General features: G+C 34.4%; 1 protein-coding gene across 7 annotated transcripts in view; it reads right to left on the reverse strand.

Moving 5' to 3' along the window:
* Positions 1 to 15,135, reverse strand: part of LOC106880784 (uncharacterized) — a 274,817-nt gene that overhangs the window by 54,631 nt on the left and 205,051 nt on the right. For all 7 annotated transcript variants that reach the window (XM_089358464.1, XM_089358463.1, XM_089358466.1 and 4 more), the window contains 14 exons: positions 14,820 to 14,982; positions 13,169 to 13,335; positions 11,919 to 12,251; positions 11,191 to 11,341; positions 10,118 to 10,287; positions 8,702 to 8,917; positions 8,132 to 8,245; positions 7,395 to 7,508; positions 6,293 to 6,505; positions 4,536 to 4,697; positions 3,312 to 3,482; positions 2,302 to 2,628; positions 1,207 to 1,291; positions 81 to 301 (listed from right to left, as the gene is read on the reverse strand). In XM_089358464.1, the coding sequence (XP_089214590.1) occupies positions 81 to 301; positions 1,207 to 1,291; positions 2,302 to 2,628; positions 3,312 to 3,482; positions 4,536 to 4,697; positions 6,293 to 6,505; positions 7,395 to 7,508; positions 8,132 to 8,245; positions 8,702 to 8,917; positions 10,118 to 10,287; positions 11,191 to 11,341; positions 11,919 to 12,251; positions 13,169 to 13,335; positions 14,820 to 14,982 (2,607 nt within the window). The remainder of the gene's footprint in view (positions 1 to 80; positions 302 to 1,206; positions 1,292 to 2,301; positions 2,629 to 3,311; positions 3,483 to 4,535; positions 4,698 to 6,292; positions 6,506 to 7,394; positions 7,509 to 8,131; positions 8,246 to 8,701; positions 8,918 to 10,117; positions 10,288 to 11,190; positions 11,342 to 11,918; positions 12,252 to 13,168; positions 13,336 to 14,819; positions 14,983 to 15,135) is intronic.

The following is a 15,135-nucleotide window of genomic DNA, read 5'->3' on the forward strand; positions in this document are numbered from 1 at the left end:
TTGTACAATTTATATGAGAATTGTGAGAGTTCTAACAAAGATCAAGTGTATTATCAGCAAACCATTAAGCCAATCCTTACTTTAATGTGACTTTCAACCTCTTGACCAGCGAGCTCTTTGGATCTTAATTCTGGTTCAACATTTGCAAGCCACTCTAAAAATTTAAAGTGGGCTTCATTGAACTGCTTAGCCAATGGCACAGCCTCTTCCAGTTGTTTCAGCAAATCATTTACTGTTTTCTTGTAGTTATTGTATCTATCAATTGTAGCAGTAACTCGGTTAGGCATCAGATCAGCATCATCTAAATCAAAGAGAAAATTTTCAATATCAGACACAATATTGTTAGGTTGATCATATTCAGGCAAAAATGTACAGAACTATGGAATTTACGTAATTAATGTTAACTGTTACCCTTTTGATGCCAGTTTGCTAAGTATCTAGTTCTATAATATAACCTTCCTGTTTTATTGTGATCAAAATCAAAACCTTCCATTAAAATTGTGTGTTAATGTGTTCCAATACCAGCTTAATAATGACAAAGTTATTTTCCTATATTCCTCAATTCAAAAATTAATTGAAACAAAAATGGCTTGTTACAAAAGAAATATAGCAACAAAAGTGCTAAATTGAAGAATTTTTTATAAGTCAATTTTTCAGACTATTGACCTCATGTTTGGAAAGATTTTTTAGGAAAATTCTCTTGGATTTACAAACTTGGAGCAGCAGGATACTGCCCCGTGGATTGTAAATGGTAACCATTTAAAAAAAAATCATGTATAACATTTTTTTGGTAATTTTGGGAAAAGATTACAAATTTGTTGGGAAAGGATATAGTTGAGTGAAACCATCCTACAGTACCATACTGGTACTTATTGATCACAAATGTAAGTTAAACAACCAAAATTGGAATTTGGAATTAGAATGCCAAATAATGTGACTAAATAAAAACAATGCAGATCAATCTACCACTCTCCTAACTGTGGTAACATATCATTTTTTAAAATTTAATATTTAGAACAAAAATACACAAGATGGTGTATATGAAAATATAGGGAGGAAAAATCTTCAAAAACTACAATTTGCTGGGGTTTTTTGTCTGAAGTTATATGAAAATAATCTGGTAATTAAGAATTCCCCTTCACCCAAGCCAGAACATTTTAAAATAGCTTAGTGCATTTTGAAAAGTAGATAACCAAAAATATTTACCCTTCGAAAATTCCTGTAGATGTTTGCCTTTTTCAGTCAGGGTTTCTAAGTTTGGTTCTTGCTCAAGAAACTCTTCTGTTAATTTCTATAATAATAGTAATAACAATGATAATAATAATAATAATCCCAACACCACTAACAATAATAATCATAAAATAAACTGAATCTATAGATTAACCTTTTTAAAAAATTCAGCATGCTTTGGTATATAGTTCTTAAAATAAAGAAACATCTTCAGAAATGCAATTATTATTATTATTTACTTGTTCCAGCCAAGTGACTGGGACATAGCAAGAATTTGAAATATGTAAATCAATTTAGAACAAACACAGACAACAACACTCCCATTAGTAAATTAATAACTTCTGAACTTAGAATTTCTGAGAAAGTGAGTGTCATCAGTTGAAACAGCATTAGATTAAAACATCTGTGTACCATACTTACACACACACACACACACTCCTTCATTCCACTGAAAGGCTTGATGCTGTGGTTTTTGTTTGAGAGGAAATCTCTTCATAGATGTTATGTTAAAGTCTCAGGTTAAAACCATAGCATCATGCTTTTTGATGGCGTTATATACACATTAAGTATGGTATGTAGATGGCTATTTTATTTCTAAGCAATATACAACTGACAGATTTTATGATAAGTGTTGAGAGTAATAACTTATTTGTACATGCTCATTATTGAATTAAGAGGTTTTTCTATATATTTTGCAAGTCATTTACATCATAATCAGCAGAAAAATAAGCATTCCAAGAGAATTTTTTTCTATAGGTGTAGAAGGGAGAAGTGAGTTCATTAACTCATTCTTAGATAATCCTAATCCTTCAATATTGATTCTAGAATACATTTAGAGACATCTAAAAAAAAAAATACCAATAATTAAAGAATTAAAAAAACTCTTATGAAATAGTTTGTTTTTAACCATGACACTCAAAGTAGATAAAGCTATAAAAAATAGCAGGCAAACATTGGGCTAAAAATCCTTTTGGATGTATAAAGTCAAAAATTAATTATTTCCTGTTCACTCAAAATTTCTATATTCTTATGAACTAAACAAAATTTTTTTTTTTTTTTTTTGATAGATACCTTTAACATCGAAACATATTTTTCCATACTGTCCACGTCATGAGGATTTGGCTTGACAACAGAAATTTTGGCATTGCATGAATCAAGCCAAGCAGTTAAAGATTCATAACATTCTTGGAATTCTTTAGCAACATCAACCATTTTTTCCAAAGCATTCATACGTTCAGTTGAGGCAAATACAAGATTATTCCAACGTTCTTGCAGTTCTTCGATTTGTTTCTTGATTTGTTCCTGCTCTTTTGGAGCAACAGATTTCATAAGCTTCTTGCCAGAGTCTTCGACTGACTTTATTCCTTCCTCTCGATCATCCAAAAGTTTCTTGAGGAACTGCAATGGATGAAAACAGAAATATTGGTTTCTAATATTGGCATAAAACCATGAATTTGGAATAAATAAGTCATGGATGAAATAGTTGATTATATCAGCCCCAGTAATTGCCCGGTACTTATTTTATCAACCTTAAAAGGAGAAACGGTAAAATTGCCTTTGGTGGGGTTTGAACTTAGAAAATAAAGAGAAGCAACTAAATGTAGCAAAACATATTATCCATCCTTCCACTAATTCTGGTAATTTATCACCCTTAAGTTGATAAGCATACTATCTATCTATGGTGCAAAAATAAAGAAAACATGAAGTCTAGGTAAGTATATTAGGTTTATGCTCAGGAAAAATAGAAGGAAAAAGTGTTTTATGTTTTGAGCATAAGCTTTTCTACAGAAAGAATAGACGCGGAGAGAAAAGACAAATATGTTACAAAGGGATTTTATGTTTTTACCATCAACCAAGCTTCATTGACAAAGGTTATGGTAGAAGATACATGACCAGGTTACCACACTGTGACATTGAAATTGGAACTATGGGATTGCAAACTTCTTAACCACATACTCAAGTCTACACTCACTGGCCATTCTCATGTTCTAATACACTGGCCATTCTTATATTCTATTACACAGGCAATCCATCCTTATTAATACCCTAGCAATTTAAATGGTTTAAAACAAATTACTTACTCTCTGATCTTGAATTTGGGTTTTTAGCATCTTATAGTCAGTAGATGGTGCTTTTTGATTACTAATCATGTCTTCAGTTTCTTTGAGCCATTCCAACACTGATTCAACAGTGTCAGTGAACTTCCCAGAATGTAACAAGGCATCGTCCAGTGATCGTTCTCTTTCTTGCAGCTGTAACGGAAGAAATGGATTAGACAGGCCGGCTGAGTAACAACCATTCATAATGTAAAGCTAGTGTGTGTGTGTGTGTGTGTGTGTGTGTGCGTGTGAATGAATGTGAGTATGTATATATATATATATATGTACAGGAGTGGTCATTGTTTTAACGTTCATTTTTCCATGTTAGTGTAGATTTCCTATAGCTGGGAACCCTTCTTGTCACCAGGCCTCATCTGTTGCCAAATAAGCTGATTTCCTCAAGGCCAAATATATTTTCATGGTAAATTGGAAATGAACAACATTTGTATGACGGTGACACCCGTTTACAACTATCAAAAGATGTCAAGATAGAGACACACACACAACAGGTTTCTTTCAGTTTCTGTCTACCAGATCCACTGACAAGACTGTAGAAGATACTTGCTTAAGGTGCCACACAGTGGGACTTAACCTGAAACCATGTGATCAGAAAGCAAAGTTCTTCACTACAGATCCATACTTGTGCTCATCATCATCATGTATACATAAAAGTGTCCAATTTCTTTGGTCAGTTATTGTATGTTTAGGTAAGTCCCTTAACACATCAGGTCATTGGGATATCGCTGAATACTTCCATCTTTCCCTGGGGTGTATCTGAAACAAATGAGTTTGGCAGAACAACCCCCCACCTCACCCAAACTCTCCAAGCAATAATGATAGGACGAGAACTAAAAGTAGGTGAACTGGTCCATTAAGAGTTAAATATGATGTCCATGGACAAAGTTGAAATGTTGGTGAAGGACAAATTGTCAAATAGTCAACACTTGGACTGATGGGTCAATATTCAATCACATTCAGCCCTTCATCATCATCCTTTAATGTTTGTTTTGCATGCTGGTATGGGTTGGACAGTTTGACAAGATCTGGCAAGCTGCAGAGCCACACCAAGCCTCAATGTCAGCTTTCGTATGGTTTCTATAGATGGATGCCCTTCCTAACACCAACCAGTGTGTAGTGGGTGCTTTTATTTCATAATTATTACTTCACTGATGATAAAAATAAAAAGGAAGCAAAATGAAGACAAACCTTCTCATTCAACTGTGCCCATTTCTCATTCAATGTTTCAAGCTTGTTATCCAATTGATTTGTATTCAAACCAGGAGAAGCTGACTGGATCAACTGGCGACTCTCTTCAGTTACTTTCTGTAGATTTTCATGCAGAGGCTCAAGATTGCTCTTGACAAAATGCTGTATGAAACAAAACGATTTGAAATTGTCATTAGTTAATAACTTTGTGAGACACATTTCTAATAAGATACACTGCTTATGGATTTCAGTTATTGTTTCTAAAAAAATAATCAATCATTTGAAGGAACTTAGTAAAATAACTGTAGCAAGGCATAGCTTCAAAGATGTTAGCTCAGTAATGAGAAAAAGGCTGCAGCATATCAGGTGATTTGCTCTGAATTCTGACCAGTTTCAGCTGCAACTGTTTGATCATATGATTTGAATGGAAATTTTCATAAGTTTTCTGCCAAAAGATAGTCAAAAATATAGAAGCATGGGACTATCAGCGCAGAGGTTGAGAGAGGTCCCAGAGAAGACAGATGAACAGGATTCTTGGTCGAATGCTTGAGCTGGGGTTAAACAGAATCGCTTTTCCCACAATGTGCTTCTCTAAGTAGTGACATAAGACATTCTTAATTCTCACTTGTCACCAACATGAAGATGTAGCAATCTACTTCTAAGCCAACATATATATAAAACTTGTGATCAACAATACAGTCTCTGGTAAATATTTATTGTCCGCATTGTGATGTTTGTGTATAAACACTTCCCTCAAAAACTTCAATAGACTTGGTTTAATATGGATAACAACAACAACAGCCCAAACCAGCCTAACCAAGATAACAATAACCCCTCTAACCAAGGGCTAAATAACTAACAAATATTTTCATCAGTAAGTTGGGAGTTTGGAATATAAGAAAAAGAGTTTGAAATAAAATTATAGTAAAAGGTTTTAACTTTTAATTAAAATACAAACACTTTAAAAGAGGCAATTTTGTATCAAAGAACCAGGAATTAACTCAGGCAGATTTGTTTGAAAATTGTTGAACAACCCTTGGCGTGATGGTGGTCACTGAAATCATAAAGGCAGCAGATGGCAGAATTGGATGACTGGTAAACAAAATACCTTGTGTTATTTAGATGTTAGGTATAAATCCCAGAGACCAGCTTTGCTTTGCATCCTTCCAGGGTCAATAAAATACTGGTCACACAAGAGCACGTGGCCTTGAGTCTATATTAGAAATCATGATTTGTATTATTACTAAAGGCAGAATTGGTAGAGCAACAAAGTAAATGCCTTGTGATATTTACTTCATTTACATTCCTTTAATACTGGCAAGATCAACTTTCAGTTTCTGTCTACCAAATCCACTCACAAGGCTTTCATCAGCCTTGAGCTATTAGAGAACACTTGCCAAAGGTGCCACACAGTGAGAGTGAACCCAAAGCCACATGGCTGGGAAGCGAACTTCTTCACCTTACACTCAAGCTTCCAACATCTACAAAATTTCTTGCCATGTCATTATGTTAGAAATTAAGTACCACTTAAGCACTGGGGTCGATATAATCGACTGGCCCACGCCTCCAACTTTTTAGGTCTTGTGCCTATAGTAGAAAGGATTATTATTATTATTATTATTATTATTATTATTATTATTATTATTTTTGAATTGTATCAAGAGCTAGTCTAATGAACTAGATGGTTTAGAGTATCAAGTTCCATTCCTTGTATTACTATATAAAAGGCCTCAAAAAATATTTTCCAAGTCACTAACCTTCATTTGCTCCTGTTGCTTTTTGATCACAGGAACACTGCTGCCAACTGGTTCTTCAGACTGAAGGAGGACCAATGTTCTGTCGATGTCACTGTGTAACTTCTGTAGCTTGGCATCATTGTCGTTCATTTTGTTTAATGTGTCAACAGCTTCCGTCTCAAATGCTTTAGATTTCTCAGCCAGGTTGTCATAGAACTTCAACAGAGCAGTAATCTGACAAAGGAACAAAGGTTTTCTTTTATGTTATTTTATCACAAAGAATTTTCCCTCTCATTAACACCATTTTCTTTATATAGCTCTATATACTGAGTGGTAATATGGACTTTTGACAGGTAGAATGTAAACATCTGCTACAATATAAACACTTAAACCAAACAGAGAGTACAGGTGAATATACAAAACATAGAAGCAATGAAAGCAGTTAATTAGAGAGCAAACTTTGTATAAAATCAATGCAAACTGGATTCATTTATCAAAAGAAGGCTGCTAAGTTAAAGACAACCACTTAATGAATATTGAGGGACCCTTAATTCAAAACATAATTTAACATATCAAAGCTGGTGTGGGTTGGACAATCTAAAAGGAACCAATGAGCCAAACGACAGTGTTGAGTTTCAATGTCTGCTTTGGCATCATTTCTTTGGCTGGATATCCTTTCTAACGTCAACCATTTTACAGAGTGTACTGGGTGCTTTTTCATGCCACCAGTACTAGTGAGGTCACCAAGAAACCCACAAGACAGAATCCCTCAATTGAGTGAGGGTGTATTATTGAAAGATGTGGTTTGACACCAGGTGTTGAGAAACTAAAGTATATTAGGACAGGAACAGGAGTCTTGCTGTAGAACAAGATACATGATGGCTTTAACAGGAAAGAAAAAAAACATCTTTTTGATAGTTAGGAAGGAGCATTTTCAGCATTTCTTTCTCCCTCTCTCTCTCAGATTGGGTTTGATTTGGGGGTTGAAAGGAGACAAACTTCCCAAAGATACTAATGAAATCATCATCGTAATAAATAAATAAAAGTCCTTGTTTGATTAGATAAGCTTCAATAGATAAATATATGAAGAAGTATTTCAATGGAGAGATTAAAAGAGACTAACCTGGTTTGTAAATGTTGTACTGTCTGAAAGAAGTCCAGTTTTTACCAGGTCATCACACTCGTTTTTCAGCTGGTTTATTCTATCTTTTTTACCAGCCAAATCAACAGAGAAGAGCTGAGTAAAGATAAAGATACATAAATATATAAGATAAAGCAGAATGCAAGGAAATTGGTGGTGGTCTGTGTTGGAAAAATTTGACAGAATGAGTCGTGAAATTGTCACAGGAAGTGGAGTGTCCAATGTTTCAGGCAGAGTTCTTCTTCAGGGTAAAAATAATGGGAGGAAGATAAAAGAATGACAACAGAGTTTTGTGCAGGCATGACTAGGTGGTTAACAAGTTTGTTACCCAACCACATGGTTCCAAGTTCAGTCTGACTGCATGACACCCTGGGCAAGTGTCTTCTACTAAAATTCCAGGTTGATCTAAGCCTTGTGAATGAATTTGGTGGACAGAAAAAAGTCTGTTGTATATGTATTTATGTATGCATGCATACATGTGTGTGTGTGTGGTATGAAGATTCTAGGAAGTGAGGTTAATATTTGTATCTAATACTTAAATAAATGAAGCTATGAAAATGAAACTGTTCTGCAGTCAACTTTCAAGTTGTAAATGATTGATGCCACTGTTTTAATAGTTAAGGGCAGATGTAAGGTTAGGGTTTCTAATTAATCAAATGAAAGGATTGGGACTGTAGCTTTGAAAAAAAAAATTTAAACAAAAAGGTAAAAAGAACTACCTTCATGTTTTGACATTGCTCTTTCAGTTCTGCCATATCTCTGGCTACTGGTAAGTATGAAGTCAGTCTGGAATCCATTGATAACAACTCATTATCCAAATCCTTCATTTGATTCTGTAAAAATAAGGAAATAGTTAATTCACAAAACAAAAAAAAAACATTTAAGTTAATGGTTTCTATGCCCTTCCTAATACTCAACAAAATCAGTGCCTTTTTCATGAAACCAACACAAGTCAATATTAATCACCTGAGCCAAATTTTGTTTTGTTTGTTTTTTTCTTCTGTTTTATAATAACTTTTACATGTTAAAATAATTGGGATCATTTTATAAATTTTAATATTTATATGTGGCTGGAGAAAACAATTTTAGACAGTGTTGCTCTTACTGCTGACCAGTCAATTGTATTGAAGTGGAATCTGCTTGACAGTCAAGCAGACTGAGGCAAACAGTGTCACACCAACAATGGTATTTGATGATTGAATTTAACTATGATTATAAAAGGGTTAAAGGAGAACTATCCAGATAATTTTTCTTTCTCAGAGAAAGTCACACAATCAATTCAGACCTACCTTGATCAAGTCAATGGTTTGTGATCCAGATTGCATGTCTTTTAGCAAACCATCAACGTTATCCCGAAGTGATGAATGTTTGTCTTCAGCTTTGGACACTTTGGCTGAAATGTTTTCAAGATTAGTGACTTTGGTGTCACCAGAAGATAATCCATTCAGAATGCCCTTTGTGTAGTCAATTTGGTTCTGTACAGGATACAGCTCTTGGTTTAGAGCCTGAAAAATAGCAATAAATTATAATATTGATGTATATATACAAAATTATCTGTTCTAACAGCAGCAACAACAAGTACTTATTATTTCACATAAGGTGCTAGAGTGAATGTGAATAAGCTTGTACAAGGCAAGTAACCATTTAGCCCCAAGCAGCAAGACCCACTGAGGAGGACTAAGAGAATTATCTCAGAGTTCAGAATCATGTGATATATCATTTGCAATTGTCCCTTGCTTTAGTATGTTGGCTATTTTTCTCACTATCTTGATTTCATCAGCTTGTTAACTTCAGTGCTTGTGGCTAATTGAGTTGCTTTTGACTCCTATTTCTAGCAAAACTGCTATCTAGTACCCTTGTTTATATATATATATATATATATATATATATATATACATATAAGTTCTTTTTTTTAATCTAAAATATACTCTCCTTCATTTTCTACAATGCTTTATTTCACGTTCTATACTTTATTTCACATTACTCCAGTCTACTCAGCTGTAGAAATGATTTGTGACATCACAGGTGCCAAGCTGTATTGCCCTTTGCCTTTCTCTTGGATAACACTGGTGGCATGGAGAGGGGAGGCCGGTATGCATGGGTGACTGCTGGTCTTCCATAAACAACCTTGCCTGGACTTGTGCCTGGGAGGGTAACTTTCTAGGTGCAATCCCATGGTCAGTCATGACCGAAGGGGGTCTCAACTCAGCTCATATATATATGAACAACGAATGCATGAACATGATCTACTCAATGTCCATGGATACCATGGGCTGTAGTCATCCCACAAATACAGACTATGATCTTAAGAAACATGTGATTTGTGGAAACACATGTAACGATGCATTAAAATGCTTATAAATTCCATCCATGGAGTATTACTATTGTTATTATTACTATATTTATCCTACTTTATATCAGCATAGCTCAGTGCAACCCCCAAACAACTGGTTGTCGCCAGTTGGCATCATTAGGCATTAATAAGATAGCAGCTTTTATGTGCATATTCAAAACATTTCCCATAAATGAACTGAAAGGATATATGTATAAACCTATACATGGGAGTGCATACATTTGGTTCTGGACATGTGTTTGTGTACCTTTATATGTACCAAGCAGGAACACCAAGCATATACACCCAAAATTGAATAACCTAGTTGGGATCAGAAAACAAAACTGATAAAAATGATTGAAAGAACTCTTACTTGGATCTTTTCAATATGTTGTGGGTCTTTACTGGCGTTATTAGCAGAATAGTGATCTTCCAGTTTGGTGTTGATTGTTCCCAGAGTATTTTCAACATCATCAATGACCTCATTGAATTCTGTCAGGCGCTGTGATACATCTTCAAGATTTTGAACTTTCTTGTCCATGGCTGTTTAGTTAAAAAAAAAAAAAAAAAACAGCTTGAATTTTAAGGATATCAGGTTTGAAAAATAGCTTCAATATAAACACAAATGGAAATAGTTAAGATGGCAGTTGATTTTCTTGTTCTAGCAATTGATGAAAATATCTAAATTTGCATATTCTTACTTCCATGATGTAAAAATCCACTAATGTTAATTAAGGCAATTAAAATAATGAATACTGGAGAATTAACAATAACTTAAAATTCACAAAGTTTGGAGAATTCTAGAACCCTACCAGGTTTCTTTCATACAAGAACACCTAAATATTAAATGTTTACAACAGGTGGAAGAAGCTTCAGGAACTTTTGATATGTTTTCTTTTACTAAAGTGTTAGGTTCTTGATATTCTGGTTTATATGAAGAGACAACTGTGATGGTAAAGATACATGATGCTAATTAATTCATTCATTATTATCATTTACTGTTTGTTTTCCATGTTGGTATGGGTTAAACGGTTTGATGAGTCAGAAGATTGTACCAAGCTCTGTTTTGGCATCGTTTCTGTAGTAGGATACCCTTCCTAATCCCAACTAATTTACTGGGTGCTTTTTACGTGGGACCAGCAGTAGTGAGATCACCGACTTGCAAGACACGATCCCTCAAGTGAATGGAGAGTAGTTTTGAGGCATACATATACATATTCCCTATACACTGCTGCTGATAGGGATTAACTGTGATTGAGGTTGAACATGGAAGAGTTGGATGAGGTTAAATTGGATCAAAAAAATATTGGGGCCCACAAATGTGATAATACAAGGTGAAGACACCCAACTGTCTCAACAAATTTTGTCTGACTTATGCAAGCATGGAATATGGATGTTAAAGGATGACGACAATGATGATAGATAAGATCTGAATAAAGAACTTACTGGATGACAAGGCAGTAGACCTTTGTTTAATCTCATCCACATCTTTTTGAATTTCATCTTGGTCAGTTTCCACACATTGTATGAAAATTTGAGCTTCACGGTTAAGAACATCGAGGTCATATGACAATTTCAGAACATCATTTTGTAAAGCCTGCAGTGAAATAAAATTAATCACAATAAATATTTAAACATTTAAAGATGAAAAGATAAAGATCAATACTTCTTTCTATGAGTTCCAAAACCCTACCTCACCCCTATTCAGGAGAGCATGTGGTATGATAGACATCACCTTGTCAACAGCTGCTTGATAAATATTTTACCCATAATTGAAAAGACATGTGCACACGCACGCACACACACAGAGGCATAAGTGGAGAGAGAGAGAGAGAGAGAGAAAGAGAGAGGCGTATGTAAGTGACATACACTGGTATATGTAAGTGTATACGTATACACAGAAGCATATATAAGTGTGTACACACACAGGTATATGTAAGTGAATACACACACATGGACAAAAGTACTAATACACACACACACACACACACACACACACACACTGGTACATGTAAGTGACCATACGTACATACACAGAGGTATATATAAGTGCATACACACATACATACACTGGTGTATGTAAATACACACGCACACAAACATGCCTGCACAAACAGACACACATACACGCGTGGACGCACACACATGCAGATTGACATACGCACACAACTTACCCTGGTTTCCTTTAGTTTCTTAATGACATCTTCAGCCTCAGCCTTGGGACAGGTCATGTTCTCTAACTTTTCCTCATTGTATTTTGTGGTCAACAAAGAACTACTGAGGTGTTCTTGGAACCGTTTGCCGTGTTTCATGCTATCCTGAATACTCTGGTGCCGACCTTCGGCCTTCTCTTTGATCTTAGACATTCCAGTATTCAGTTCTTCCACTTGGTGACACAGCTTCTCTGGATTATTTCCGCTGCTTTGCAGTTCTTTGACCAGTTTGTTCCCTGAGTCGACTAAATCTCGCACAATTTGCTCATGCTGAGCTATTTCCTGTTGAAGGATCTGCAGGGGAAAAAAAAAACCCTCATCATCAACATCTACATCTTAATGCCCTTTTAGCCCCAGGCATGCTTATTTAACCCTAGGCATTTTTATTTACTCCCAGCCTCAAATTATTCTTTCTGCTGCACCATAAACATTAAATATTTTCTTCATATTTTCTTTTTTTAAATTGTTGGTGATATGATGGGAGTTTTGTAATAACAAGATTCTAATAATGTCATTTCAGAGAATGTTTTAATAAAGTGAAAGCTTGCACCTCCCCATGTAGCAGTCAGTAAACAACAAAGCTTGCTGTGAGGCCTGTAATTGGTTAGTCTGACATCTACTGGTTGGCATGTTAAACTACCATATGCTGGCAACAGGCTAGTTTGCTAAACCATCATTACTTGTCTACACAACTATTATTGTAAAACATCTGTTTTTCTCAACACAACTGAATGACAAAGAAAACTGGTGAAGCATTGTGAATGGAAAGTAGTGTATTGCCAACAGCCCTTTTGTCGATAATTTATCCAACCAGCTTTTGCAAATAGCAATATGACCATGATTATAGAGGTCTCTAGGCCAGAGGTTGGAAAAGACATCAACATTGACCCCTGGGTGTCTATGTGGCTATTCAAGGGGATCAATCAAAACCTGAAATGATTCTAAATGTTAAGGGTGCTGAATTTTTTAGCCAAGTGAATCTGGAAGAGTGTGGTAATTTAAGGTTAAAACTCACTAATTTCCAACAAAATATCAATGCAATATTAATTAGTATTCACTAAATACATTTTTACATCTACTGCATGATACAAAACATTTCTTATTTAAAACTATTTTCTTCTTCGGCCATCTTAACTTGCTCTAACTTTTCACTAGATAATCCATTGCATGATTATATAGCTCTCTAGATAAGAAAGGACATGAACACTCACTTGGTCCTGATGATGTTGTTGTTTTAGGATGTCCATTTTACCAGACAATGGTTCTACAAGGTCTAACTTGGCCACAAAATCGTTTTCCCAATTTAATTCTTCTTGGCAGTCAACTGTGAATTTTTTACTTGTTTTATTAGCAAGATCCAGACTGTTTCTTCGAGATACTGAAACAAAAATAAACAAAAAAAATCATGAAAAAAACAACAAAAAAACAACAACAAAAAAACCAAATATAACATTATAAACTGTGAGTAAAATTAATGAACCAGCAGTAAGTTAAGAACAGTTTCATATTTGTTGAATTAAAATGGCAACTTTCAAGTTATTTTTCTACTAGACAGTTACCCATCATATGACAGTAAAGTTTGGAAATATACTTTCACTACCATGGGTAATATCAGGAGATTTGGCATACAATAATTATAATTCAGCTTTCATCAAATTTCTTGGTGCTTATATATAATGGATAAAATGAATAAAAATTTATAAAAGAAAAATATCTATTACCTTAAGATAAAATTAAATGAAACAAATTTTGCTCTTGTATATTTGCAATAAATATGTCATTTTTATAAATTTTAAATACATCTACTCTACTGGAAACTTATCTCTACAAATTTCATTAAAAAATGTGTATTTTTCAGAAATTTACAAGACATTCATTCTGTACCTCTTATGTTAACTCACCCTCTTTGACTATCTGTCCGTTACTCTATACCATGTCAAGCATGACTGGAGAAATCAACCAACCAACATAGAGATTTTAGTCTTTAACTATTGCTTAGACTGGTGTAAATAAATCAAGTAGTTTACCTACCAATAAACTTGATGTAATTCAAGAGGTAGGGTTTCAGGAAATGAAACCCTACCTTTGAAGACCAATAACCCATAACCAGTTTTTGAATTCCTATATTAGGTTGATGGCAACACATTTAATGCATGGAATATCAACCCATAAGCATTCAGATTCTTCTGTCAAATGTAATGCTTATTTATTTGCATTACATTATTTTGAATTAATCCTGCATCATCTTGTAGCTGATGTATTGATGATGATGATGATGTGATTGTATGTTATCAGAATGATATTGTGTGATCAGGCTGGATCTGGATAGTTTGAACTTTAAACAGGTAAAATATTTGATCCAGATATGGCTAGATTAAATGCTAAAGGCACAGTAAACAGGTGGTAATGTGCATTCTATGAAAGCTGTTTGCTACAAAAAGTGTTGCTGTCAGTTCTCCTGTCAATTTGTCCGCTTGCTTTGTGCCTTCAAAGACATGCGATACAGGAAATTTCTTACTTAAAAAATTAGTAAAGTTAGTGACAGGAAAGGCATCTGGCTGTAAAACAATGCCTCAAAAATCTATTCAAGTCCAGTGTTTTGCAGCCATTTTTTACTCCTTTAGTCCCCATTTTACTCTGCTGGATACTCATAACCACTTGATGCTAAAAAAATCCTATTATATTTTTATAATTAAGTATTATTAGAAACTTTATTTAAAAATTGTTAAAATATTTTGTGACTTGTAGAAGTTTAAACAATTTATTGCACATAAGTTTTAACAACAAAATCTTAGATGGACCCTAATTGAGAACCAATAGTCTAATCCATGCTATCACAGAAAAAAAAATGAATGAACTTACATAATTTCTTTTCAGCTTCTTGAAATAATTTTTCCACACCAGAGAGTTTAGTCTTGAGATCTGTTCTTATAGACATGTCTTTGGTGGCGTCTCCTAGTTTACGGCTGATCTCCTTCAGTTTCTCCATATCACCTTTCCTTTGCTTCAGTTGGTCTTCATGCATCTAAAAACACCATCAATAAGCATATTTCAGAAATAACTTCTCCAACTCTTAGATTTACCAAATTAATTCCATGAGAAACAATATTATTTTATGTATAGAACCACCATCCCATTTTCATTAAAATATAGATATATTTAGCAAATTAATTGATTC

The sequence above is a fragment of the Octopus bimaculoides genome, chromosome 10 (genome assembly GCF_046866305.1).
Source record: "Octopus bimaculoides isolate indiv1 chromosome 10, ASM4686630v1, whole genome shotgun sequence".
NCBI lineage: Eukaryota > Metazoa > Mollusca > Cephalopoda > Octopoda > Octopodidae > Octopus > Octopus bimaculoides.